Raw genomic sequence first — 27994 nt, 5'->3', positions numbered from 1 at the left:
TTATGCATATTATATATTTGTGTATATACATAATATTAACAGTTCGCTTAGGTTTGAATTGGTTTTTGGGAATCAAATTTACGAAACGATTTGATTCTTACGGTTTATATATTTTTGAAATTGGAGTGGACTTGAAAAATAAATAAATTGGAGCTGAATCGATGGAAAAAAAAAAATCCAAATCAAACCGATCAGATTTACGGATCAACGGTTCAAATGAACACTCCTAATTAAACCTACCCGCCCAGCCTTTTCAACACTGTTGGCTCCGCAGCAAAAGCTTCTTATACCTGTTGTTGAATATAGGAATAAGAAAACAACAATTGATTGTTTGAGTAAATCCCACACATAAAGCAATCAGGAAGAAAAATAGGCAATCATGCAAGAAAATAAGATATGCGTGGTTCAGCAAAATCATTTGTCTACATCTACGAAGTGCACCAAACAAATTTACTATGAATAAGATGAAGGATTACAATGGAGAACACACTCTCTCTCAATCTCTGTCTTGCTCACTTGTGGCCGGCACAATACAATCTCTCTCTCGCTTACTCCTAAAAACTATTATGGATAATATAAAACCCCCTTACAAAGGAAACCCACTTGCCTAGCAAATGCACACATTAGGTAAGCGCGACTGGTCAGCAAAAGTGCAACTAGTTGTATCCTTCAAAACTTTCTAGTTGAGACATATTGAATCAGTTAATAAAAGTGTGAGTTGGACTTTTCCATAAATGTAATTCAACTAGTGATCAGACTCCAAAACCTCAACAATCTCCCACTTCAAAACTGGAGAACTAGTAAATCTATTTCATTAACTATTAGTGCATGCCGATGCAATCATCTCTATTTTCAAGTTTTTCCACCGTCATTGTCTTGGTCATCATGTCAGCTGGAGCCTAGATTCTCAATGCCAAGTTTTTTCTCAGTCAACACCCCATCTTCCAAACGCAATCTGATAAGTGATGACGAAGTCTTATAAACTTTGTCCTAATAAATTCTTCACCAAATGTATCGCATTCTAACTATTACTTTGCAAAACATTCTTTACTTGTTTGAATCCCAACTCTGCCAACAAACCTTATATCCATATCATCTCCTAGCTGGCCTCAGTCATTGCTATGTACTCTGCCTCTGTAGTGGATAAACAATAATCTTTTGTAACTGCGAAACCCAATTAATTGCACTAATACCCACTGTGAAGACATAATCGGTAGTACTCCTTCTATAATCTACCGCATCAACATGTAGTCTCAACTCTGCCTCGTCTAAAACATAAGCATTTGTCTGTGGTATCTCGTAAATACCTCAATATCCACTTGACTACTTCCCAATGTAGCTTTCTAGGATTCTTTATGAACCTGTTCACTGCTCTAACTATATAAGTAATAAATAATCTTGTGCACACGATGACATACATCAAACTTCCAATGGCTAAGGCATACGGGACTTTAGCTATGAATTTTCTCTTATCCTCTGTCTTCGAACATTAATCATTGCATAACCGAAAGTGGCTAACTAAGGGTGTACTCATTGCCTTAGCACTACTCATGTTGAACCTCTGCAAAACACATTCAACGTAGTCAACCTGAGACAACTGCAAAGTACCTGACTATACCTGCTTATCCTTATCCCAAGAATCTCCTTTGCCGTAACAAGATCTTTCATATAGAATTTACGAGATAACTGCTTCTTTAACTTGTTGATTTCATCCTAATCAGAACCCGCCATTAACATGTCATTAACATAAAGTAGCAAAATGATGTAACTCGACTCATGCCTTTTGAAGTAGCAGTAACGGTTAATGTTGCACTTGTAACAATTATGTCTCAACCTAAACCCATCAAACTTCTTACACCACTGTCTTAGGGCTTGCTTCAAGTCGTAAAATCTTTTCTTTAACTTGCACATTAGTTTCTCCTTCCCTTTGATTAAGAAACCCTCTACTTGCTCCATGTATATCTCCTCCTCTAGGTCACCATAGGAAAGCAGTTTTCACATCTAATTGCTCAAGGTTCAAGTTTTCTACTATGCCAATGCTCAGATCTGAACAAATGGTATTCAGTTTCAAAATTGGAGAAAAGATATATGTGTAGTCAATACCTTCTTCAAATTGAAAATCTTCGACCAACAATCTCTCCATGTATCTATTTGAACCATCATGTTCCTTTTTCACTCTGTACACCTATTTGTTATGAAGAGCTTTCTTTCACACGAGCAACTCTGCTAGTTCCCATGTTCGAGATAAGGGACTTCATCTCATCTCTCATTGTAAGCTCCCACTTGCTAGCATCCTCCACCTGACATGCCTCATCACAACATTTAGGTGCACTACCATCTGTGAGCAACAAGTAATTCACATACGCTTATTTGGTATATCAGGATGAGACGACCTTTTAGGTGGAAGTGTAGAAGTTGGACTCCGCAGCGCACTCTGCTCTACAAGTTCCTCTAACTGAGAACTCTCAACCATCTACGGTGCCACAATACTTTCTAAAATGTGATACAACTAAACATAATGTGGATCACTCTATACAGGACTAGTGGCCTGTATCACATCTATATCCTTATACATCACATTTCATTGAAAATCACATCTCTACTTCTAATGATTTTCTTGTTTTGGTCATCCCGGAGTCGATAACCAAACTCATCTCCACCATATCCAATGAAAATGAATTTCAGTGACTTTGGGTCAAGCTTCCCCTGGTGTGGTCATTGATACGCGCATATGTAGTAAAACCAAACACTTTCAACCAAGAAAGGTTTACCTCTTTATCGCTCCATGTCTCCTATAGTATTCTAAGCTACATCGGCACTGACAGTCCTCAATTAATCAAAGAGGTTGTTGTAGATATTGTTTTTGCCTATAATTGCTTGGGTAGACTTAACTATATATGTATGCTTCTAACTCTTTCTGCCAAATTCCAGTTCATAAATGTTTTGCCACACCATTTTTTTGTGGGGTTCCCTCAACAATTACCTTTAATTTGATATCAGTCTCATAACATATGCTCTTAAACCCAATGCTTTCATACTCACCACCATTATTTGGTCTCAACCTCTTAACTCTCAAACACGTTTCACTCTCCACCATAGCCTTCCCAATTCTCGAATACCTGATATACTTCAGATCTCTTTCTCAAGAAGTAAACCCATACCTTCCTTGTATAATCATTAATGAAAATTTATCTTGATGATCAGTACTAAATTTGTGTGCTAGTTTGAGGGTAAGGATGTGATCATTTCTTTAGTTGGCTTAGATAGCAACATATTTGATGCTGGTTCACTCAAAAAGGATTCTAGAGTTGTTTCGATTTGTATGATCATTTTCTTGATGTATGGAGGACCATACTTGCTTACTTGATGCTGAAATTTTGGGAGATTGCTTGGAAATATTGAAAAATTGCATACTTAAGGTAGTTTTCTCCCAATGCTTGTTTGCAGTATTGGTGCCTCTTTTATGGGAATGAGCTTAATGTTTGTGGGTATCATTTCTGAAAACTCTCACGAGACTTCACTCGTCCACTAGGGGTAACCTAGGGGTTTAAAAGGCTTGTTGCATATGCTAAATGCAATCGTATTCCCAACGAAAGTGGCATTATCCATTTATTGTTTTCTAGTTTATAGTTGTATAGTCGTTCATTTCATTCCTTTACTTTGTAGTTCATTGCTAGGGACTAGCAATATTTAAGTTTGGGGGTGTGATGAGCGCTGAAAAGTGCGTAACTAAACCCCTTAAGCATAGGTAATCTAGGATCTTTATCCATCTTACTTTTTCGTTTTAGACTAATTTCATGTTATTGCCTTTTTTAGGTACTTATCCCAAAAATAAGTTAATTCAGCTAAATAGGAGCTTAAAAGAAGTAATCCCAAGCTGAATGGAAGAAATGAGCAAAGTGGAAGCAAAATAAAGCAAAGTGTGGAAATCAGCAAGTTCGATCGATCTCAGCATTCCTTCGATTGATCAGAGCAACATCGATCTGGACACTTCAAGATGGATCCAAGCCTTTGTCCTTATCCAAAAGATTCCATCATGTTCAATCAATCCAACCATTTTTCGATCGATCGAAAATATTCGATCTTATCGACACTTACCACCCCACCTACCACTCTTGTCTCTTTCCCAAAATATCTCAGAGATTTGTCTTTATTCAAAAAGGTGCCGCGAAGGATGATCGATCTCTGTAACATTCTATGGATCTCACCAATGTTCGATCGATCTCAACATAGTTCGATCGATCGAACCATCTCAAGTGCGAATTAAATCAAATTCTAACTCATTAAAAGTTGTCCCATGGTGCAATCATTGCAAGGACCCTAGTGCACGAATCCAGACCATTGGGTGTGACACTTGAGCCTCATATATAAGGATTTTGAGCCATTTTTATATAGAGCTTGGAAGATCTTCAAGACACATATACTTAGAAACATTCATAGAAAGGAAGAAAATGAGAGAGGAGAGGCTAGAGACACATTCTTGGGAGTTCTTCTATTTTTTTAAGGTTCCATCAAGAAGAAGGTCATTCCTACCATGGAAATTGCCCTTGAGGGTTGGATGACTACTTCAATGAGTGGCAAAACATCGTCTGGGGCTAGAGTTAGCCCTAAGCATGCCTTCTAGACTCTAATGCTTTTTATTTTGAGGGGATTTGTGTTGTAATTTTGTCTTGACACTTATTTTATATATGAATCTTGTTTATTCAATGAGTTATGTGGTTTAATACTTCCAATTGATCATTTCATTCTATCCATATGTCTATGTATGATAAAATAGATATTCATGTGTTTATCTCTAGTTTTTGTGTTATTGATGCATGTCTATGTGTGTTGATGTTATGGATCTAGATATTGTCAAGGCATAGTGCTTAATATAATACTATTGTGGTTTATTTGATGGTTTATACTCATATCTTGATGGATTGTTTCTCTCTCTTAGTTTATTTAGTTTAATTTTCATGCTCTTAGCTTAGTTGTAGTGTAGTTGCCTTAATTATTAGATGGGAGAACAATCAATGCTTATTGTTTGATGTTCCATACTTATGAATGCAAGTAGTATTATTCTCTAACCATGTGATGTGTTTGGATTGTGAGCTTAAAGAAAGGATTAATGGCTTAGTTTGAAGTATTGTGTTATTCACTAGGTTGCTTAGACAATATATGCTTAATTGGTCATTCATGCCTATTGAAACAATCAATCACACTCTCTCAAATTGCAACACATGTTTTCCCTACTAATTATACATTGAATGTTTAGAATGGTGATGTTTAGTGGTGACATCTAGACCCCAAGACCTCACTCTCTTGTTTTTTCTAAATTTCATTTAAATTGTTTATTTTACATTGAACTTGTTTAGTTTAGTTCGTAGTCTAATCAACCAAACACACCACCTTTTGATCATTCGATCTACTAACCCTATACATTGTTTGCATTGCAAGCACAACTATAATCCCTTGGGACGATCCCTACTCACCCTAGCTATATTTTTAATTAGAAGTAGTAGTAACTTTTATAAATTTAAAACTTGGCCATATTGCACACTCACACTCTTTTGCACATTTTTAGACACGAAACACCAAGTTTTTGGCGCCGTTGCCGGGGATTTAAATTGGCAACGCCGTGTTTTGTAAACAAATAGGAATTAGTACTCTTTTGAACATGTCTTTACTTTATTTATTTATTTATTTATTTGTTTCTTATTATGTTTGTTCTTGATTGGCTAGGTACATTGGGCTAAGAGAGTAAAACAAAGGGAATTAAAGAGCAAAAGAAGCAAGCAAGCCAAGTGAAGCTAAGCAAAAGCACAAAAAGGAGCTAAAATATAAAAATTTACAAAGCATAGCTAGGCTTGAAACTTGAAAGTTTAATTGAAGTTGCTTAAGGACCATTTGTGAGATCTTTCTGACTCAATCTCTCGCTAAATTGTCAGCCCGCGTGGTGGCAAGTTTTTCACTTCATAGATAGATCGTGAGCCCGCGTGGAGGCAATTTACTTTTCTTTGCATATTGTTCAAAGCATGGGAGTATGGGATCAATGTATGTGAAGGCTGTTTGTTGATTATTTGTTGCGGGGGCGAAGTGTTTGCTTAGTTGATTTCATTGTTGTCTTACTTGATCTTTGTGCGGTCATAATCAACCCTTCATCATCCTAATGGAAAATCTAGAAGGTCATCTTGATTATGTAGACCCGAATTTCATGGAACATCCACATTTCAACCAATTTCCTCCCGGAGCTCAAGCTCCAATTCCTCCAATGGTCATTCATGATCATTACAATCTTCATGAATATCATTCACCATCTTGCATCTTGCTTCCTAATTTTGAGGCAAATCATTATGAAATTAAGCCCGAGACAATTCATACGTGCCTACTTTTCTATGGTTTAAATGATGAGGAACCTCACAACATCTTGATGAATTTCTTGAGATATATTCCACTGTGTAATACATGAATGTCACGGAAGAAGTTCTTAGGTTACTTCTCTTCCCTTTCACTCTAAAAAATAAGGCTAAACATTGGTTCAACAACTTATGGGCAAATTCAATAACTTCTTGGGTACAAATGCAAAATGAATTTTTAATGAAATTTTACCCCGTAAGTTTGACCAAAGTTATGCGAACTTCTATTCGTGAATTTTCTCAAGGGGAAGGAGAACTTTTACATGAGACTTGGGAAAGATTAAATGACTTACTAAGAAAATGTCCACACTATGGCATTCCTAAATGGCAAGTTGTTCAATATTTCTATGAAAGTCTATCCGACATTCATAAGGACATTGTTGATACCTCGTGTGGAGGATCATATTTCGGAAAATATGAAGATGATGTTTGGCACCTTTTTTATAAAATGAGTGAAAATTCATTACATAAATGTCACACTTCTCGGTTGAGTCATGATTCTAATAACAAAAAGAAAAATTTCAAAGTGTGTCAAATTGAAAGTCCAATGGAGATTGTTGCCAAGGTCAAAACGCTCACTCAAAAACTTGATCAATTTCTATTAAGTCAAAAATCGACAACCCAATCATCTCTTCTTCTTAATCATATTTATCATTCCTGTGAGCCATGCATGACTTGTTCAAGTGTATTGCATAAATTTGAGCTTGTAAGTCCTTAGGGGTGTTTGAACACCTAGTGCCCTAAAGCCGTCCGGTTTGGGAGTCATTAACCTAACGCTCGCCTCATGGATCGCTAGAAAGCTTAATAGATCAACACATTGCACCATGCTTCCATCTTTGATCCTTAGGGATAGAAAAAAAAAATTGAGTGAAAAGAATAAGCGCACCTAGATCAATAAAGTTTTAATAAAAGATCCATTATTTATCTTGATGATCGGTACTAAATTTGTGTGCTAGTTTGAGGGTAAGGATGTGATCATTTCTTTAGTTGGCTTAGATAGCAACATATTTGATGCCGGTTCACTGAAAAAGGATTCTAGAGTTGTTTTGATATGCATGCTCATTTTCTTGATGTGTGGAGGACCATACTTGCTTGCTTGATGTTGAAATTTTGAGAGATTGCTTGGAAATGGTTGAAAAATTACATACTTGAGGTAGTTTCCTCCCAATGTTTGCTTGCAATATTAGTGCCTTTTTTGTGAGAATGAGCTTAATGTTTGTGAGTATTATTTCTGGAAACCCTCACGAGACTTCACTCGTCCACTAGGGGTAACCTAGGGGTTTAAAAGGCTTGTTGCATATGCTAAATGCAATCGTATTCCCAACGAAAGTGGCGTTATCCATTTATTACTTTCTAGTTTATAGTTGTATAGTCGTTCATTTCATTCATTTACTTTGTAGTTCATTGCTAGGGACTAGCAATATTTAAGTTTGGGGGTGTAATGAGCGCTGAAAAGTGCGCAATTAAACCCCTTAAGCTTAGGTATTCTATGACCTTTATTTATCTTACTTTCCCGTTTTAAACTAATTTCATGTTATTGCCCTTTTTAGGTATTTATCCCAAAAATAAGTTAATTCAGCCAAATAGGAGCTTAAAAGAAGAAATCTCAAGCTGAATGGAAGAAAGGAACAAAGTAGAAACAAAATAAAGCAAAGTGTAGAAATCAGCAACTGAGATCGATCTCAACAGTCCTTCGATCGATCAGAGCAACATCGATCTGGACACTTCAAGATGGATCCAAGTCTTTGTCCTTATCCAAAAGATTCCATCATATTCGATCGATCCAACCATTCTTCGATTGATCGAAAATATTCGATCTTATCCACACCTACCACCCCACCTACCACTCTTGTCTCTTTCCCAAAATATCTCAGAGATTTGTCTTTATTCAAAAAGGAGCAGCCAAGGATGATCGATCTTTACAGTATTCGATGGATCTCACCAATGTTCGATCGATCTCAACATAGTTCGATCGATCGAACCCTCTCAAGTGCGAATTAAATCAAATTCCAGCTCATTAAAAGTTATCTCATGGTGCAATCATTGCAAGGACCCTAGTGCACGAATCCAGACCATTGGGTGTGACACTTGAGCCTCCTATATAAGGATTTTGAGCCATTTTTACATAGAGCTTAGAAGATCTTCAAGACACATATACTTAGAAACATTCTTATAGAGGAAGAAAAGGAGAGGAGGAAATGCTAGAGACACATTCTTGGGAGTTTTTCTATTCTTCTAAGGTTCCATTAAGAAGAAGGTCATTCCTACCATGGAGATTGCCCTTGAGGGTTGGATGACTACTTTAATGAGTGGCTAAACATCTTCTTGGGGCTAGAGTTAGCCCTAAGCATGCCTTCTAGACTCTAATGCTTTGTATTTTGAGGGGATTTGTGTTGTAATCTTGTCTTGATACTTATTTTATATATGAATCTTATTTATTCAATGAGTTGTGTGGTTTAATACTTCAAATTGATCATTTCATTCTGTCCATATGTCTATGTATGCTGGAATAGATGTTCATGTATTTATCTCTAGTTTTTGTGTTATTGATGCATGTCTATGTGTATTGATGCTATGGATCTAGATTTTGTCAAGGCATAGTGCTTAATAGAATACTATTGTGGTTTATTTGATGGTTCATACTCATGTCTTGATGGATTGTGTCTCTCCCTTAGTTTATTTAGTTTAATTTTCATGCCCTTAGCTTAGTTGTAGTGTAGTTGCCTTAGTTGTTAGATGGGAAGACAATCCATGCTTATTGTTTGATGTTCCATGAATGCAAGTAGTATTATTATTCTCTAACCATGTGATGTGTTTGGATTGTGAGCTTAAAGGAAGGATTAATGGCTTAGTTTGATATATTGTGCTATTCACTAGGTTGCCTAGACAATATACGCTTAATTGGTCATTCATGCTTGTTGAAACAATCAATCACACACTCTCAAATTGCAACACATGTTTTCCCTCACTAATTATACATTGAATGTCTAGAATGGTGATGTTTAGTGGTGACCTCTAGACCCCCTCACTCTCTTATTTTCTTTAAATTTTATTTAAATTGCTTATTTTACATTGAACTTGTTTAGTTTAGTTTGTAGTCTAATCAACCAAACACACCACATTTTGATCACTCGACCTACTAAACCTATACATTGTTTCCATTGCAAGCACGCCTATAATCCCTTGAGACGATCCCTACTCACCCTAGCTATATTTTTAGTTAGAAGTAGTAGTGGCTTTTCTAAATTTAAAACTTAGCCACATTGCACACTCACACTCTTTTACACATTTTTAGACGTTGGTGCGATGACACACCAAGTTTTTGGCATCGTTGCCGAGGATTTAAATTGGCAACGCCATGTTTTGGAAACAAATAGTAATTAGTATTCTTTTGATTGTGTCTTTACTTTATTTATTTTTTGTTACTTATTGTGTTTGTTCTTGATTGGCTAGGTGCATTGGGCTAAGAGAGTCAAGCAAAGGGAATTAAAGAGTAAAGGAAGCAAGCAAGCCAAGTGAAGCTAAGCAAAAGCACAAAAAGGAGCTGAAATCTAAAAATTTGTAAATCATAGCAAGGCTTGAAACTTGAAAGTTTAATTGAAGTTGCTTAAGGACCTTTTGTGAGATCTTTCTAACTCAATCTCTAATTAAATTGTCGGCCCGCGTGGTGTCAAGTTTTTCATTTCATAGATAGATCGTGAGCCCACGTGGAGGCAATTTACTTATCTTTGCATATTGTTCAAAGCATGGGAGTATGGGATCAATGTATGTGAAGTCTGTTTGTTGATTGTTTGTTGCGGGGGCGAAGTGTTTGCTTAGTTGATTTCATTGTTGTTTTACTTGATCTTTGTGCGGTCATAATCAACCCTTCATCATCCTAATGGAAAATCTAGAGGGTCATCTTGGTTATGTAAACTCGAATTTCATGGAACATCAACTTTTCAACCAATTTCCTCCCGTAACTCAAGCTCCAATTCCTCCAATGATCCTTCGTGATCATTACAATCTTCATGAATATCATTCACCATCTTGCATCTTGCTTCCTAATTTTGAGGCAAATTATTATGAAATTAAGCCCATAACAATTCAAATGTGTCCACTTTTTTATGGCTTAAATGATGAGGAACCTTACAAATATCTTGATGAATTTCTTGAGATATGTTCCACCGTGAAATACATGAATGTCCCGAAGGAAGTTCTTAAGTTACTTCTCTTCACTTTCACTCTAAAAAATAAGGCCAAAAATTGGTTCAACAACTTAGGGGCAAATTCAATAACTTCTTGGGTACAAATACAAAATGAATTTTTAAAGAAATTTTATCCCGTAAGTTTGACCAATGTTATGCGAACTTCTATTTGTGAATTTTCTCAAGGGGAAGGAGCACTTTTACATGAGGCTTGTGAAAGATTGAATGATTTGCTAAGGAAATGTCCACACCATAGCATTCCTAAATGGAAAGTTGTTCAATATTTCTATGAAAGTCTATCCGACATTCATAATGACATTGTTGATACCTCATGTGGAGGATCATATTTCGGAAAACATGAAGATGATGTTTGACACCTTTTTGAGAAAATGAGTGAAAATTCATTACACAAGTGTCACACTTCTCGGTTGAATCATGATTCTAATAACAAAAAGAAAAATTTGAAAGTGTGTCAAATTGAAAGTCCAATGAAGATTGTTGTTGAGGTCAAAACTCTCACTTAAAAACTTGATCAATTTCTATTAAGTCAAAAACCGGCAACCCAATCATCTCCTCTTCTTAATCATATTCATCATTCTTGTGAGCCATGCATGACTTGTTCAAGTGTATTGCATACTACTTCCAATTGTCCCCATGGACATGTGCTTGATGAGTACTATGACAAGTCAATGCCGCATTTGCTTATCCTCTTCAAAATGCTTAAGTACCAGTGTGGAATGAACATTCAAATCCTTTTCAAGCTAAAAATTTTCAAAACCGATACGTTCCTCCTCATCAAAGAAATAGAGGTTCAAAATGGTTTGTTTCACCTTCTTCTTTTTATCATCAAAGTATGAATCATTTCTCTCATCCTTAAGCTTATAATTCTCAAAGTAGCTCTAATCATCATCATGCACTTTCTAGCAAATCCACATTTGAAGATAAGGTCTTAGTGGCTTTGGGTAGTTTGGAAATGAATACAAATTTGTTGCATTCTCATTCTCAATCGATATCAAAGCTTGAATCCCAAATAGGGATGATAGCTAATGCATTGAATGCGAGAGAGATGGGTAAATTGCCTAACCAACCGGAAAGGAACCCTAAAGCCCAACATTTTGTGGAAGCAAACTCTACATCGGGGTATCTTTCCCAAGAACAAGTGCAAGCCATTGCTACCTTGAGAAGTGATAGGCAAGTTGACAATAGGGTTGAACAACCAAGAGAAGATAGTGAACCGGTGCAACCTAAAGTTGACACTCGTCCCGTGCCTAATTCTATTCCTACTTCCTTGGATGAAAATGTCACCATCAAGAACTCACAACCCTCTTCATCATCTCCTCAAGTTGCAAGGTCTTATGAACCAAAAGCTCCATTTCCATATGTATTAAGAGAAATTTCGCCTTTTGGGAGGCAAGAAGGTAAAATCCATGACTTAATGGAAGTCTTCAAACAAGTCAACATAAATCTTCCTCTCTTAGATGCAATTAGGCAAATTCTGCCTTATGCAAAATTCTTGAAAGATCTTTGCACACAAAAGAGGAAAAGCAAGGGACAAGGCCCTAAAAAAGTGTTTCTCACGGAGCAAATGAGCTCCATCATCCAACATAACACTCCACCTAAATTCAAAGATCCCGGTGCTGCGACCATCTCATGTGTAATTAGAACCCATGAAGTTCGTAGAGCTCTTCTTGACTTAGGGGCGAGTGTCAGTTTGATTCCTTACTCCGTGTATGTCCAACTAGGTTTAAATGAGTTGAAGCCAACTTCGGTGGTGCTTCAATTAGCCGATAGATCCATTAGAACTCCTAAGGGCATGGTTGACGACATTCTCATCAAGGTTGACAAGTTTTACTTCCGGATTGATTTTGTGGTCCTTGATACCGAACTGGTTGCTAATCCTACCAACCACATTCCAATCATCTTAGGAAGGCCATTTCTTGCTACCGCAAGTGCAACTATCAATTGTAGATCCGGGGTCATGAACCTTTCTTTTGGTAACATGATGGTTAAGCTTAATATATTCAATGCAAGTCGACATCCCATTGATGAAGACGAGTATTGTCTCATAGATGTCTTAGATGAGATTGTGGAGGAGTCCATTCCTTCAATGGTTATAAAAAAACCAACCGAGGACAATCTTGCATCTCTTTTAGCCGAGGATCCTCTTGCATCTTGTCTCCTTGAAATGTATGAAAGTTATGGGTTTGACAATGATGGATCAATGAGTGAGATTAATGAATTAATGGAATCCATTGCAAGTTTGGACTTTCCACCTTGGAAAACTCCAAAAGAACCTCTTCCTCCACTTTCTAGCACTCCACCGATTCCATCTTTGGTATCTTCACCCACTCTTGAACTTAAAACTCTACCTTCCAATCTTATGTATGCCTTTCTAGGCCCCAAAGAGACTTTTCCGGTCATCATTTCTTTAAATCTTGAAAAAGATCAAGAGAATTCTCTTTTGGGTGTGCTTAAAGAAAATAAGAAAGCTATTAGATGGAGTGTAGCGGATCTAAAAGGAATTGACCCTTCCATTTGTATGCATCGCATTCTTATGAAAGAGGATGCAAAACCCTTTAGAGACGCCCAAAGGAGATTGAATCCCAACATGAAAGAAGTGGTTAAAAAGGAAGTTGTTAAACTCTTAGATGCCGGTATCATTTATCCAATCTCTAATACTAAATCGGTGAGCCCAACTCAAGTAGTTCCTAAGAAATCGGGGATTACGGTAGTTGAAAATGCAAAAGATGAGGCAATTTCTAAGTGTACCACCAATTTATGGCGTGTATGCATTGACTACCACAAATTAAATGCCGCCACTAGAAAAGATCATTTCCCTTTGCCATTCATTGATCAAATTCTAGAGAGATTGGCTAGACAATAATATTATTGCTTCCTTGATGACTATTCGGGTTATAATCAAGTAGCCCTTGACCCCTTAGACTAAGAGAAAACCACCTTTACTTGTCCTTTTGGCACATTTGATTATAGACGGATGCCTTTCGGTTTATGCAATGCTCCCGCAACATTCCAAAGGTGTATGATATCAATTTTCTCAGACATGGTGGAAGAGTTTCTTTATGTCTTTATGGATGATTTTTCTGTCTTTGGGTCTTCATTTGATGCATGCCTCGAAAATCTAAATTGGTGCTTAAAAGATGTCGTAAAACAAACCTTGTTCTTAGTTGGGAAAAGAGCCATTTTATGGTTCAAGAAGGTATTGTTTTGGGTCATGTCATCTCAAAAAGGGGAATTGAGGTTGATAAAGCAAAAGTTGAGCTTATTTCTGAATTGCCTCCACCTTCAACGGTAAGAGAAGTTCGCTCCTTTTTAGGTCATGCCGGCTTTTATCACCATTTCATCAAAAACTTTAGCAAGATTGCTAGACCCTTGTGCAATCTTCTTGCCAAGGAAACACCATTCGTATTTGATCAAGCATGCCTGAATGCTTTTCATAAATTGCGTGACTTATTGTCATCTGCTCCTATTATGCAACCTCCTAATTGGTCATTACCGTTTGAAATAATGTGTGATGCTTTTAATTATGCCATGGGAGCGATTTTGGGGCAAAGGGTAGGAAAACTTCTATACGTTATATACTATGCAAGCAAAACCCTCTCGGGAGCTCAATTGAATTATTCCACCACTGAGAAAGAATTATTTGCCGTAGTATACGCTCTTGATAAATTTCGGTCCTACCTCTTAGGGTCAAAAGTCATTATCTATTCTGATCACGCTGCTTTAAGGCATCTTTTGACCAAGAAAGAAATAAAGCCTCGTTTTATAAGATGGATTTTGTTTCTTCAGGAATTCGATTTTGAAATCAAAGATAAGAAAGGCACCGAAAATATCGTTGCCGATCATCTTTCAAGATTAGTGGTAGAATCTTCCTCGAGCCCACCAATTCATGATTCATTTTCGGATGAACAATTATTCCAAGTTTCTAATGGACAAATGCCTTGGTTTGCCGACATTGTGAATTTTTTAGCAATTGGCAAACTTCCGACCAATTGGTCAAAGCAAGCAAAGAAGTGGTTCTTTGCTAACATCCGGAATTACTATTAGAAAGATCCTGTTTTGTTTCGATATTGTCCTAATCAAATTGTGAGAAGGTGCATTCCCGAGAGTGAAATTCCAAGTGTGCTTGTGTTTTGCCATACCCTTGCATGTGGTGGGCATTTTAGTGCAAAGAAAACCGCCTTGAAGGTGCTTTAAAGTGGGTTATTTTGGCCCACCATCCATAGAGATGCCTACTATTTTTGCAAGGAGTGTGAGAGATGTCAAAAAATGGGTTCAATGTTGAGAAGAGATATGATGCCTTTAACAAATATTCTCGTTGTTAAAATCTTTGATATTTGGGGTATTGATTTTATGGGTCCTTTCCCTATGTCTTATAGATATCAATACATTTTGCTTGCCTTTAAGTATGTTTCTAAGTGGGTGGAGGCTTGTGCTACCAAAACTAATGACCACTCAGTGGTTGTCCAATTCATCAAATCCAATATCTTTACTCGTTTTGGTATGCCAAAAGCAATGATTAGTGATGGAGGAAAACATTTTTGCAATCATTTCTTAAGGAAATTATTTCTTAAGTACTCCGTTATTCATAAAGTCGCCACTCCCTACTATTCTCAAACAAGTGGGCAAGTAGAAGTGTCAAACCGGGAAATTAAGCATATTCTTGAGAAAACGGTTAACACAACCCGGAAAGTTTGGTCACGCAAATTGAATGATACTTTGTGGGTTTATCGAACGGCATATAAGACTCCCATTGACATGTCTCCTTATAGACTTGTGTATGGAAAGCCTTGCCATCTCCCGGTTGAGCTAGAACACAAAGCTATGTGGGAAATTAAAAAGCTCAATCTTGACCTGGACAAAGCCGGAGAGAACCGATTACTCCAATTGAATGAGTTGGAAGAGTTGAGACATAATGCCTATGATAATGCCAAACTCTACAAAGAGAAAACTAAAGCTTTTCATGACAAACACATTGTGAAAAAATCTTTTGAGCCGGGTTAAAAAGCTTGGCTTTTCAACTCTAGATTAAAACTCTTTCCCGAAAAATTGCGAACCAAATGGGAAGGCCCTTATGAGATCATCTTTGTTGCGCCGCATGGGGCGATTGAAATTCAAAGCTTAAATAATGGCAACACATTCAAGGTGAATGGGCAAAGGTTAAAACCCTACATTGAGGGACAAGTTTTCCAAAGGCATATGGAAGCTGCCCTTTTGGTAAATCCAATCTATGAAGAGATTTAGTAATACATGCAATGTTTTCAATGAGATGTTCGAATTCTTCCTTAATTGTTCTTGTTCGATCGATCTTAGTATAAGTTCGATCGATCTTAGTATAAGTTCGATCGATCGAACATCATCTCTGCATCCACTCATCTCTCAGTCCCATCGATCGAGAATTTCTTGCATATTTCAGCTCTCTGTGTATCGATCAAACTTCATTTCAGATCGATCTGAGTCTTCCAAGATCAATCGAACTTTTTCTTCAATCGATCTCAGTTTCATACTTGGAAATTTTTTGGATCTCTGCATATTTCAGCTATCCGTGTATCGATCGAACTTATCTGCAGGATTTCACATTTCCGATCGATCGAAGTTAGATCAATTGGAGCTCAGATCGATCTGAAGCTATAAAAAATAAATAAATAAAATAAAATAAAATAAAAATCTCTTGATCTTTTAAAGCAGCACTCCGTATAGCTAGAGACATTAAACTTAGCAATCATTGTTCATATTTTCTTGCATTTTGTTTAATCTTGCTTTCATATAAAAAATAAAAAATAAAAAATCATTTTTACCATTATGCCCTTGTGTGTATTCATGCTTTCATGTTTACTGCCGGGCTTGATCTCATATTTCTTTTTCATATTGTGCTATATTATCTTAGAATGCATGATTTGATTATTCTTATCCCATTTGATATTTGATGTGAGTTTGTTAGTATGGTTATTCAAATAAGTTATTGATTCCAAGTTTAGGGGAGACTCTTTTTATATTGGATCATTGCCGGGCTTCATGTCTTTTCCACCACGGTATATTCTTTCCATCTTTTCATTTGTTCTCATTGCACATTGAGGACAATGTGCGGTTTAAGTTTGGGAGTAAGGTGTCTTTGTTACATTCTACTTAAAGTTGAACTTTAAATACATGATTGAGATTGGAGATCCATGTTAACAATGATTTTGATCTTTTGAGAGTCCAATACTCCCTGTATGCCTTGTGGATGCCATTTAAGAGTAAATTTTTTGAAAAATTGCTATATTGTTTGCACTTGTGGTCCACATCATCTTGATTTTGTAATTGTTTTGAGATTCACTCTAGGATTCTACATTAGCACAGGCGCACACAAGTATTCATTTGTGGGGTACATGTTTTGTTGATTATTGAATTGGTTATATCCCAATTAGACTAATAGTGCATTAAAAGCTTTCATCTTGACAAAAGTAGATAACAAACCCTTTTCATTGAGCAGCCAGGATTCTAGCCTCATCAAGCACTGAATTTGTCGCGTCAAAAGGTGGAAGGCCCAAACTCTAGGTTAATAATTGAATGCTTTGAAAAAAAAAAAAAAAAAAAAAGTGAGGACTTCTTCCAAAAGGTGAGAAGTGGGAAATGATTAGATGGAGGTTGTTTTGATTTGTATCCTAATTGATTTGAGTTTGTAAGACCTTAGGGGTGTTTGAACACCTAGTGCCCTAAAGCCGTCTGGTGTAGAAGTCATTCAGATAGCAACATATTTGATGCCAGTTCACTCAAAAATGATTCTAGAGTTATTTTGATTTGCATGATCATTTTCTTGATGTGTGGAGGACCATACTTGCTTGCTTGATGTTGAGATTTTAAGAGATTGCTTGGAAATGATTGAAAAATTGTATACTTAAGGTAGTTTTCTCCCGATGCTTATTGCAATATTGGTGCCTCTTTTGTGAGAATGAGCTTAATGTTTGCGGGTATCATTTCTGGAAACCCTCACGAGACTTCACTCGTCCACTAGGAGTAACCTAGGGGTTTAAAAGGCTTGTTGCATATGCTAAATGCAATCGTGTTCCCTACGAAAGTGGCGTTATCCATTTATTGCTTTCTAGTTCATAGTTGTATAGTTGTTCATTTCATTCATTTACTTTGCAGTTTATTGCTAGGGACTAGCAATATTTAAGTTTGGAGGTGTAATGAGCGCTGAAAAGTGCACAATTAAACCACTTAAGCTTAGGTATTCTAGGACCTTTATCCATCTTACTTTCCCGTTTTAGACTAATTTCATGTTATTACCCATTTTAGGTACTTATCCCAAAAATAAGTTAATTCTGCCAAATAAGAGCTTAAAAGAAGCAATCCCAAGCTGAATGGAAGAAAGGGGCAAAGCAAAATGAAACAAAGTGTGAGAATTAGCAAGTTCGATCAATCTCAACATTCCTTCGATCGATTAAAGCAACATCGATCTAGACACTTCAAGATGGATCCAAGCCTTTGTCCTTATCCAAAAGATTCCATCATGTTCGATCAATCCAACCATTCTTCGATCGATCGAAAATATTCGATCTTATCCACACCTACCACCCTACCTACCACTCTTGTCTCTTTCCCAAAATACCCCAAAATATCTTAGAGATTTATCTTTATTTAAAAAGGCTCTACCAAGGATGATCGATCTCTGCAACATTCGATGGATCTCACCAATGTTCGATCGATCTCAACATAGTTCGATCGATCGAACCCTCTGACGTGCGAATTAAATCAAATTCCAGCTCATTAAAAGTTGTCTTATGGTGCAATCATTGCAAGGACCCTAGTGCACGAATCCAAACCATTGGGTGTGACACTTGAGCCTCTTATATAACGGATTTTGAGCCATTTTTACATAGAGCTTGGAAGATCATCAAGACACATATACTTAGAAACATTCTTAGAGAGGAAGAAAAAGAGAAGAGGAGAGGCTAGAGACACATTATTGGAAGTTCTTCTATTCTTCTAGGGTTCCATCAAGAAGGAGGTCAATCCTACCATGAAGATAGCTCTTGAGGGTTGGATGACTACTTCAATGAGTAGCTAAACACCTTCTTGGGGCTAGAGTTAGCCCTAAGCATGCCTTCTAGACTCTAATGCTTTGTATTTTGAGGGAATTTGTGTTGTAATCTTGTTTTGACACTTATTTTATATATGAATCTTGTTTATTCAATAAGTTGTATGGTTTAATACTTCCAATTGATCATTTCATTCTATCCATATGTCTATTTATTCTAGAATAGATGTTCATGTGTTTATCTCTAGTTTTTGTGTTATTGATGTATGTCTATGTGTGTTGATGCTATGGATCTAGAGATTGTCAAAGCATAGTGCTTAATAGAATACTATTGTAGTTTATTTGATGGTTCATACTCATGTCTTGATGGATTGTGCATCTAACTCCCTTAGTTTATTTAGTTTAATTTTCATGCCCTTAGTTTAGTTGTAGTGTAGTTGCCTCAGTTGTTAGACGGGAGAACAATTCATACTTATTGTTTGATATTCCATACTTATAAATGCAAGTAGTATTATTCTTTAACCATGTGATGTATTTGGATTGTGAGCTTAAAGGAAGGATTAATGGTTTAATTTGATGTATTGTGCTATTCACTAGATTGCTTAGACAATATATGCTTAATTAGTCATCTATGCTTGTTGAAACAATCAATCACACACTCTCAAATTGCAACACATGTTTCCCCTCGTTAATTATACATTGAATGTCTAGAATGGTGATGTTTAGTGGTGACCTCTAGACCCCAAGACCTCACTCTCTTGTTTTCTCTAAATTGCATTTAAATTGCTTATTTTACATTGAACATGTTTAGTTTAGTTTGTAGTCTAATCAACCCAACACACTACCTTTTGATCACTCGACCTACTAACCCTATACATTGTTTCCATTGCAAGCACGCCTATAATTCCTTGGGACGATCCCTTCTCACCCTAGCTATATTTTTAGTTAGAGGTATTAGTGGCTTTTATAAATTTAAAACTTGGCCACATTGCACACTCACACTTTTTTTTCACATTTTTAGACGTTGGTGCGACGACACACCACCCTGCATTTAAAAAGCCTATAAAGTCAGTTCGGTAAAATAATGAAACATGACTAACCCTAATCTTTAAAAAACAAAACAAAACAAAACAAAACAAAACAAAACAACTGCAACATGACTTTGCAATCTACCATTTTGGGTAGGAGTTGGGAGTAAGAGTGGTTTACATCCAAATTTTTTCACCGTAGTTTGTTATACTATTAATCTGAGGAGGTTTCAAGGGCTGTGTCCAAACCGTGACAAAGTGTGCCCTATCCTCTTGACTCCAACAAGCACATTATGCAAATAGCTGAAATGCTATAAGGAGGTCGCTCGTAGGGAAGATAGATGGCTCCAAATTTTAAATCCATGACAATTATTTTTTTGATTTCCTCCGCAAGAAGAGGGAGATATGCTTTCATTTTCCAACTCTGGTTTATACAATGACTATGGTTATCACAAAAATTTAAATATGGAACAATAAACATGTTCCAACTATAAATATTTCTCTTCTTTTCTTTTTCTTTACAGTATAATTCCAACTATAAGACAGTGACAGTATTCACAATCTAAAGAAGTTCTAACCTGCTGCCAAAAGCCAAAACATAATTAGAGATGAGATTGCTATCGTGTTCCAGCCAAAGAAGGCCAATGCAACCGCCATCTGGTATCTTTGACATTCTTCCCCAAAGCCGCAACCTCCAAAGTCACTAAAGGACAACACTGTGATGCCGGCTGTAGCAGAAGCTGCTGCAAGAGACAATGTTGCTGTAACCTACAAACAATTTCATTCCGAAAGGGAACTGTGAGATGACAACCATTTTGAAAACACAACTTTCTTCAGTTTAATATAAGTAAGACTATTTGTACGTTTTATAGAGACTGACCCAGTCTCCGACAAGAAAGAGGCTGACAAGAAGAGGATTGTGGAGGACCTTCTTCCTTGCCAAGGCATATGCATCCAAGAAAGCAAGCCCAGAGCTCCAAATGACTTGCAAACCCATTGAAGCAATCAGGTAGCTGCAAAAGCAAAATTGGTTTAAGCATTCTTATATTAATAATCAAAAAATTGAATTTTGACTTGAAAATTTTAGATGAATATTGAATCAGTGAAAAGAAGAGTATGGCATTTCTTTTTCAGACTACACTCTTCTATAATTAAACAAAGCTGAGAAATGTCTAAAAGAACAACAGAACCAATTATTTCAGAGCTGATGCTTATGACTACCTCATGCATTCCAAGATTGATAGCTTCGCTTAATGACCATAGTTGAAATGAGGATAATGAAATGAATGAGCAGCCAAAAAAGAAAAGATGACCTAGAAAATTAGAAATGGATGGATTGCAGGGACTAAGAAGTGGTGTAAAATGTAAATGGCTAATGAAAATATATATCTATATATATATATATATATATATTGCAGATAAGTGTTAGTAATATATGTTAACAACCATCTACTCCAAAAACATAAGCTATTAGAGAGGGTGTAACTTAAATATATAAATCCTTCAACAAGCCCCCTCACATGTGGCCTTCTTTTTTGGTCCAACACGTGTTTTTCAATTTTTTAATTAGGATGGTAGTAAGGTTTGAACTTGAGACCATTGGCTCTAATACCATTTTAACAATCATCTACTCCAAAAGCTTAAGCTATTAGAGAGGGTGTAACTTAAATATATAAATCCTTTAACAATATCTGTTAAAAAAGGCAAATGCGTATAGAGTTTAAAGTGATATAACAGACTCTGAAAGCAACCCAAGCACAGTGGTGAAGGCATTTTGTAGGTTAAATGGGGCACGTGTTCATTACCTATAGTTGGCTCAGTAAAAAGAAAAACCGATTGTTTTTTAGTTTTTATTTTTGCTGTTGTCTTTTTTTAATTTATTTTATTATTATTATTTTTTAATTTCATTTTTTGTGTTTTGAGGAACACCTTTTCAAACCTATTCCCATTTCGAGTCAAGAAATGGATAAATAGACAAATCCCACTGCAGTAATTGGTGGCATTCATAGTGACTGGGGATTGAAGATCAATAAGTTACTTCCACCAAGCACTTTCTCTTCTTATGGCTAAGGCTGAGAAGAGGAGAAGGCCCAAGAAAATGACTTAGGGCTAGAATTAAAGGGAAGAATAAGGGCGTAGACAATGAAAAGGAACAAAAGCAATTTGCCATGGACTCAAACAGTTGTGCTTGCTCATGTTTGAGTTGTACTTCCTCAAAAAGCTAATAACTACTAGATGACAGGCATCATGACTTCAAATCATAAAATTATATGTGTTTTTTCAACGTACAACCAGTCCATATTTCACTGTATATCACTTTGAATTTCATTATCAGTTTTTGTAACAGCAAAACCATGTAATGCGCAGCATTTGGTTCCCCCATTATTTGCCATAGTTCCAACATATGAATAATGATTATGTCCTACAATTAGAGCATTAGCGGTTTTTTGACAGCTGGATGTAGCATTTAATATTGAATTCAATCCCTTGCATGGTAGCATACTCCTAGTGCCACTAATTTACTATTGTTCTTATTTCCATATGTAGGTCTTTGCTTAAGAACAACAGGGACAACACCCAAGTGTTTCCTACTGAAAATAAAAGATTCCAGTTCCTCTATAACTTTTCAAATCCTAATGTAAATGAATTGACAGCACAAATATGGGAAGAGGTCCCCTATTATAAACTACACACCGACATATAATAGCTTACTTGATGCAGCTGAACTAGTGATAAATTAAACACTTAAGAGATGCTTCAGATGAATATATATATATATAAAAGGTTTAGCTAAAGTGGATCAAAAGTGATGACGCAGTTAAAAATTAGTAACGAAAGGTTACAGACAGTGCAATCAATTTAATTATATAGCGTTATTTTCCAAATTCTAGGAGACTGAAATGGTTTCTGTCCAAAAAAGTTAAGAAGGGTAAATACTGTAGAAGAGTAAAGTATACTATCAATTTTAAGGGAAGTTCTACACCAAAAAAAAAAAAAATATGAGGAACATAAAAATTAGAAGAAACTTACACAACCATTCATTTTGTAAAGGACAAGGTCACAATAGATTTGTGATCAAAACCTCCCTTTACCAGGATTTAGGGGATGGATACCCTTGTTTCCTAGCCCATTACTCCTGTTGGCCCCTAAAAGTAGTAGTAATAGTTAATAAATGTATGACTCTTTCTGTAATAATCGAATCCAAATGTTGCCTTCAAAGATGTAGAAGAAAATCTATAAGAACAGATTGATTAAATATATTTGTTATATTTTATTTTATTTTATTTTATTTTATTTTTACTGTAGAAAAATACATGTCGAATTAGCAAATTCAATACTTCCAAACAACAGAGAATATAAAAAGCTTAGATTGGCATAACAAATACAGGCATAGGACCAATCCAACTAGTACAATCACAACCTTGGTGATTTACATAAAAAAGAATAAAATACATGCAGATGGAAACTGTCCTTTCAATTTGCCTCACAATTTTATACTGAAAATAGAGCTCGTTACTTCAAGAAAACAAGCAGCATTTATTTTCCATTCCTAAAATTTTATTCGCTTCAGTTAACTTTTCAGATACTCATGACATTCATCCAACTGCTTCCTTATTCATCGTTGGAACCAGTAACCTACCTAACCAAGAGATAAGCCTGGTGTCAATAGATGTAAGTCCAATGGTCTCAATAGATGCAAGTTCAATGGTGTCAATAGATGTAAGGCCAATGTTTAAACTAGCATTATGATTCCCAAGAATTCTTCGCTAATAATGTAACTAGATACTCAAAGGTCACATTCCAAAATATAACAATGATATCTTGACAGACGAACTGTAAATAAAGGGACTATTATACTCTTCATTTTACAGGCTCAATGCTAATGTTTTGGGTAGGAGGTTATGGTAACTAGATTTGACTTGGTGACGAAGCGGAAGCTATGAAGCGTTCACGAATGAACAAGGCCTTTGGATCCACAAAGTTAAAACAAAATTGCAGAGCAATCTGACATATTATTAATTAAAAGGTTGAATTCTGCTCTTACAATACATGCATCTTTATAACAAAGAAAACCTAATACGGCAAGGAAACCTAGCAGCAAAAGAACACTAAAAATAAAAGGTACCTTAGAAATAAGCCTAAAATTAACTTTATCCAAAAATTGCGAAAAAATAGAATAACAAACCTAATTATTAAAACCTACTAAACAATCAGACTTCTAATCAACAGGCCTCCTATAAGACAGAAAAATGTGATTTCGAAGTCCAAAACGAAGGTTTTCAGCTGAAAAACGACGTGGCCCACTAGCTTTAGGTTTTGCTCAATGGGTCGTTTTCACTCAAAAAACACTCCTTTTCGAACTGACAAAAATTATGTCCTACATCACTCCCCTCCACTTAAAAAAAAATGGTCCTTGAGTTTGGCTGCAAAAAACGTGAAGTATTGACTACCACAAAATCATACTATTCATTGCTGTGAGAACCTCCAAAACACAACACCAAAATATCTTCATACGCACTTTACAGAATAAAAACTTCATTCACTTACAATCTACTCACATGATAATTCTTCACTTACAATATGGTCACATGATAATTCTTCACCAACTTGATGCCCGAATTCTTCCATACCATTTTCGACATGCAGCTTGGAAAAATAATCGAACCAACAGTCATCAATAATTCATGTTGCTCGCTTTTAGCATTGAACTTCTTGTCACCATCTTCTTCTTTTGTCGTGGTAAAGTCATTACCAATTTCACTTACAATAGTTGAATGAATTTTTTAAAATTCTTCAATTCTTTTTTATCTCCTTTCTTTTCCTCTTCTAGGCAGTTACCTTGGAGTTTTAATTCTTGGACGCATTTCGATTCGTAGACGCATATAACTTTTTTTATAATTTTTTATTATTGTGCAAGCCCTTCCATTGTACGAGTTTCAAAAACAATGATAACTCAGTATAAGCCTAAACCTTCGTAGAGCTTTGCCTGTAATCTTGGTACTATTGAAATTGAATCTCCTCATATTCTAATGGAAAAAACTTAGCCATCAATAACTTCTTCATCTGGTACCACGATTGCACATGTTTTCCATCGCATTTTCGGGCTCCTTGTGTCACGTCCCACTAATATGAAGCATTATTTTTAAGCTTGAATGCTATAAGCGGAACATGTTTGTTTTCGGGTATGTCAAAACATTTCAAAAATCTTCAACTTCATCAAGTCAATCCAAGAAATCCTCAACATGAAGACATCCATTGAAACTGAGTTGATAAAGTTTTTCCTAAAACTCACGATTGTCCGGAAGTCACTTCGGATATCTACGGTTTCACATCTACATCGATCACATCGATCCATCACAAGTACTCCTCTGAATCCGAACTCCTCATCATCAGAATAATCCGCATAGATTGGAGACCTATGTGGATGTATAGGGACATAACCCATGTTAGGTTGGCTGCGAGACCCATCTTCAGTACGATCCTAAACTGAACCACGAATCTGGTTGCCACCAATCTCAATACTGGCATATGTCTACACCCTTGATCAAACCGTCATTTTTGAGTATGCATGGCTGCCCAAGGGGCCTTCACTCCACGATCATCATCGGCAAAATGGGTGCTACCAAAACGATAAATCGTCATCAAACCAGGATAAGACAAGGCTCTGATACCAACCGTTCATGAATGAACAAGAACAACTCTGAGTGCACAAAGATGCATATTTATAATAAAGAAGACCTAATACTATAAGGAAACTAAAAACACTAGGAAACAAAAAATAAAGGTAACTTAGAAATAAGTGTAAATGTAACTCTCTAAAAATTATGACAAAAATAGAACAAGAAATCTAATAACTAAAAACTATTGAATATAAAAATTCAGAACAATCCGACTTCTAATCAACAGGCTTCCTATCAGACAGAAAAACGTGATTTCGGAGTCCTAAACAAAGGTTTTCAGTCGAAAAATGACATGGGCCACTAGCTAAAACCTAGTAGGTTTTGCTCAATGCATCATTTCCACTAAAAACCCCTCCTTTCGAGTCGATAATGGACTTATTGAACTGAAAAATTCTGTCCTACATCACTTGGAGAAGTTATATGGCTTTCGAAAATTAAGCCAAATGTATTTTCAAATAAGCCATAAACAAGAGGATAGGCTCGGGATAACATGTTGAATCTATATTCATATTATAATAATCAATGAGTATTAATTATGGATAGAAGGTTTTGCTGACTTTAGAAGTCAATGAGCTCAATGTCCCATTGAACCTTGTCAAGTGCATAGCAGATGACAAAGCGGAAGCATTCAATAAAGTTGAACAAAAAACCTAGAATCCACTAGGTTTTGGAAGAGAGAAAACTTGAATTGTATTAATAAGAAAGGTGCTAAAAAGTATGAGCATTACAACTACTTAAAGTGAAACAAAACCCTGAAAAATCGCAAAAAAAAATTATTAACAACCCCCAAATCGCGAAATTAGAGGGCCACAAAAATCAGAACAAATGGAATCCAACTTACCCTAGAATAAAAATCACAAAACTACCAAAAACTACTACAATTAACCGCAACCTTTTCACAATGGCCAAATTTGGGGTGTGAAAATTTCCAAAAGTTTTCGGTTGGATTATTGTCGGTCCAATCGCTCCATATAATCCAATGCCAGCTGTTTCACATCAGCAGAATTCTAGTTTTATTTATTTTGGATTGGTGTTTGATATACTATTTTCTATCCTGTAACACAAAAAGTTGGACTATGTTCCATGTAATGAAGCATCCTTGAAAATAACCAAGAGCAATTAATGAATCCAGGTAGAACACATCTACAGAGCTAATTGATGTTGAGGCCATTTTACACAAGGCCAAGTGATATAGTACAAATTTTCACACAAATGCCACTTTTATCAGGGTCCTCTAATTTGATTCTTATTTTTAAAATCAGCTAATAAAAACATTTCAATGACAAATTCAGCATTTCAAAACCCAAAAAAAAAAAAAATAAAAGAAGAAAGAAACCCATTGGATGAAACACAGATAGACTAATTATTAATTTGTAAGAACAGCTTAAATATATTCAATTGCGTATATAAAGAAGATGAACTCAAGGAGTTGAGGAATAACAAATACCTGAAAGCTGTGATACTGAAGATCGAATTAGAAGTTGCCACGGAAGCAATTGAACCAGCTGCAAACAAACACTGGAAAATTCGAAGAACAAGCCCAGTCACAGTCCCAGGAGTGCCAGGAAAATCCTTCATTTTCTCTCTCCAAACCCAAGAAAATTTCTCTCTCTTGATGGGTCAGAGAGAACACCCGATGAAAATCACTGGTGTAGGATTGTTCATTTGTACATCAAAATTTACCAAAATTGAACCTATTTTGCCCCACCTTTGTTCAGACAAAGAAAATCACTTGCTACCCAGAAACTGAATTTGAAGAATTGAAGAGAATTTGGTCGTGGGTTGCAAGGAATTGAGAGAGAGAGGGTGGTGAGACAAGGAATAATTGAAACAGCCAACTCTTACTTCTGATTCCGATTACCAAACCAAACGACTTTACCAAAATTCTCAACGAAACATTCATTCAGAACACAATAGTCAAGAGCTGATCTCAGAAACGGAAACGACATGAAGTCCCACGCGCCCTGAAGGCGCTTGTTTTGGAACAGAGGAAGTCTGGAACAGTAATTATTATTTTTTAAATAAATTCAACTACTCTCTCTCATTTTCTCATTTATCACTTTTAGAATTTTGTAATTACAGAGTACGGGTGCATCATATTGTTCACCTTCTCATTTTTAGCTGTTCCAAAATAAATGTATCGCAAAATACTTTTTTTAACATTATCAATTTAACCTTCTTCCATTTAAGTTGTAAAAAGTAAACAATTACATCTATATGGACCCATTATGGATATTTTGGTAATTCATTCACTGCTACTATAATAAATAAATAAATACTAAAATTCATCCTCTTATATAGTTAGGTTCCTAAAAATAGACTTTTAATTTGGGACGGGGACTAATCTCTCCCTAATAATAGGAAATTTGCACTCATACTCTAGGTTTGTAATAAAGACACATAGATACAATTTAAAGAGGGTGTGATCCATCATCCCCAGATTTGCAAACTTGAATAACAACACACTAATCATGATAAGAGTACATAATTGCCCTTTGACTTCTAAATTGAATAATTTAAATCATTAAATCACAATATTAACCTTTATAAGTCATTTTAATGACCAAAATGACCCTTAGCAAAAAAATAATAATAACTCTACCACTATGGTAGCCAATATCATATATTTACACACACACACACACACACACACACGTAAATA

The 27994-nt window shown here is 36.0% G+C and overlaps 1 protein-coding gene across 3 annotated transcripts; it reads right to left on the bottom strand.

The window, feature by feature from the left end:
- Nucleotides 1–37: 37 nt before the first annotated feature.
- LOC132297208 (CASP-like protein 5B3) lies at nt 38–27340 on the bottom strand. 3 transcript variants are annotated; one of them, XM_059794902.1, is made up of 4 exons: nt 26780–27340; nt 20580–20664; nt 20230–20419; nt 38–290 (listed from the first exon to the last, which is right to left on the bottom strand). In XM_059794902.1, the coding sequence occupies exons 1-4, from the start codon at nt 26908–26910 to the stop codon at nt 205–207; spliced, it is 492 nt and encodes a 163-aa protein (XP_059650885.1). In that variant the 5' UTR covers nt 26911–27340; the 3' UTR covers nt 38–204. The 3 variants fall into 3 exon arrangements, with proteins under 3 accessions (XP_059650885.1, XP_059650884.1, XP_059650886.1); XM_059794901.1 differs by having other exon boundaries at nt 51–290; nt 20532–20664; nt 26780–27337; XM_059794903.1 differs by lacking the exon at nt 38–290 and adding an exon at nt 15710–16167 and having other exon boundaries at nt 20532–20664; nt 26780–27336.
- Nucleotides 27341–27994: the final 654 nt, after the last annotated feature.

The sequence above is a fragment of the Cornus florida genome, unplaced genomic scaffold (assembly GCF_030987335.1).
Source record: "Cornus florida cultivar Cherokee Brave unplaced genomic scaffold, ASM3098733v1 CherokeeBrave_3.0.0_Hap2_Chr01, whole genome shotgun sequence".
Classification (NCBI taxonomy): domain Eukaryota; kingdom Viridiplantae; phylum Streptophyta; class Magnoliopsida; order Cornales; family Cornaceae; genus Cornus; species Cornus florida.
The sequence above is the reverse complement of the archived record's forward strand: the minus strand, read 5'-3'. Positions and strand labels throughout refer to the sequence as shown.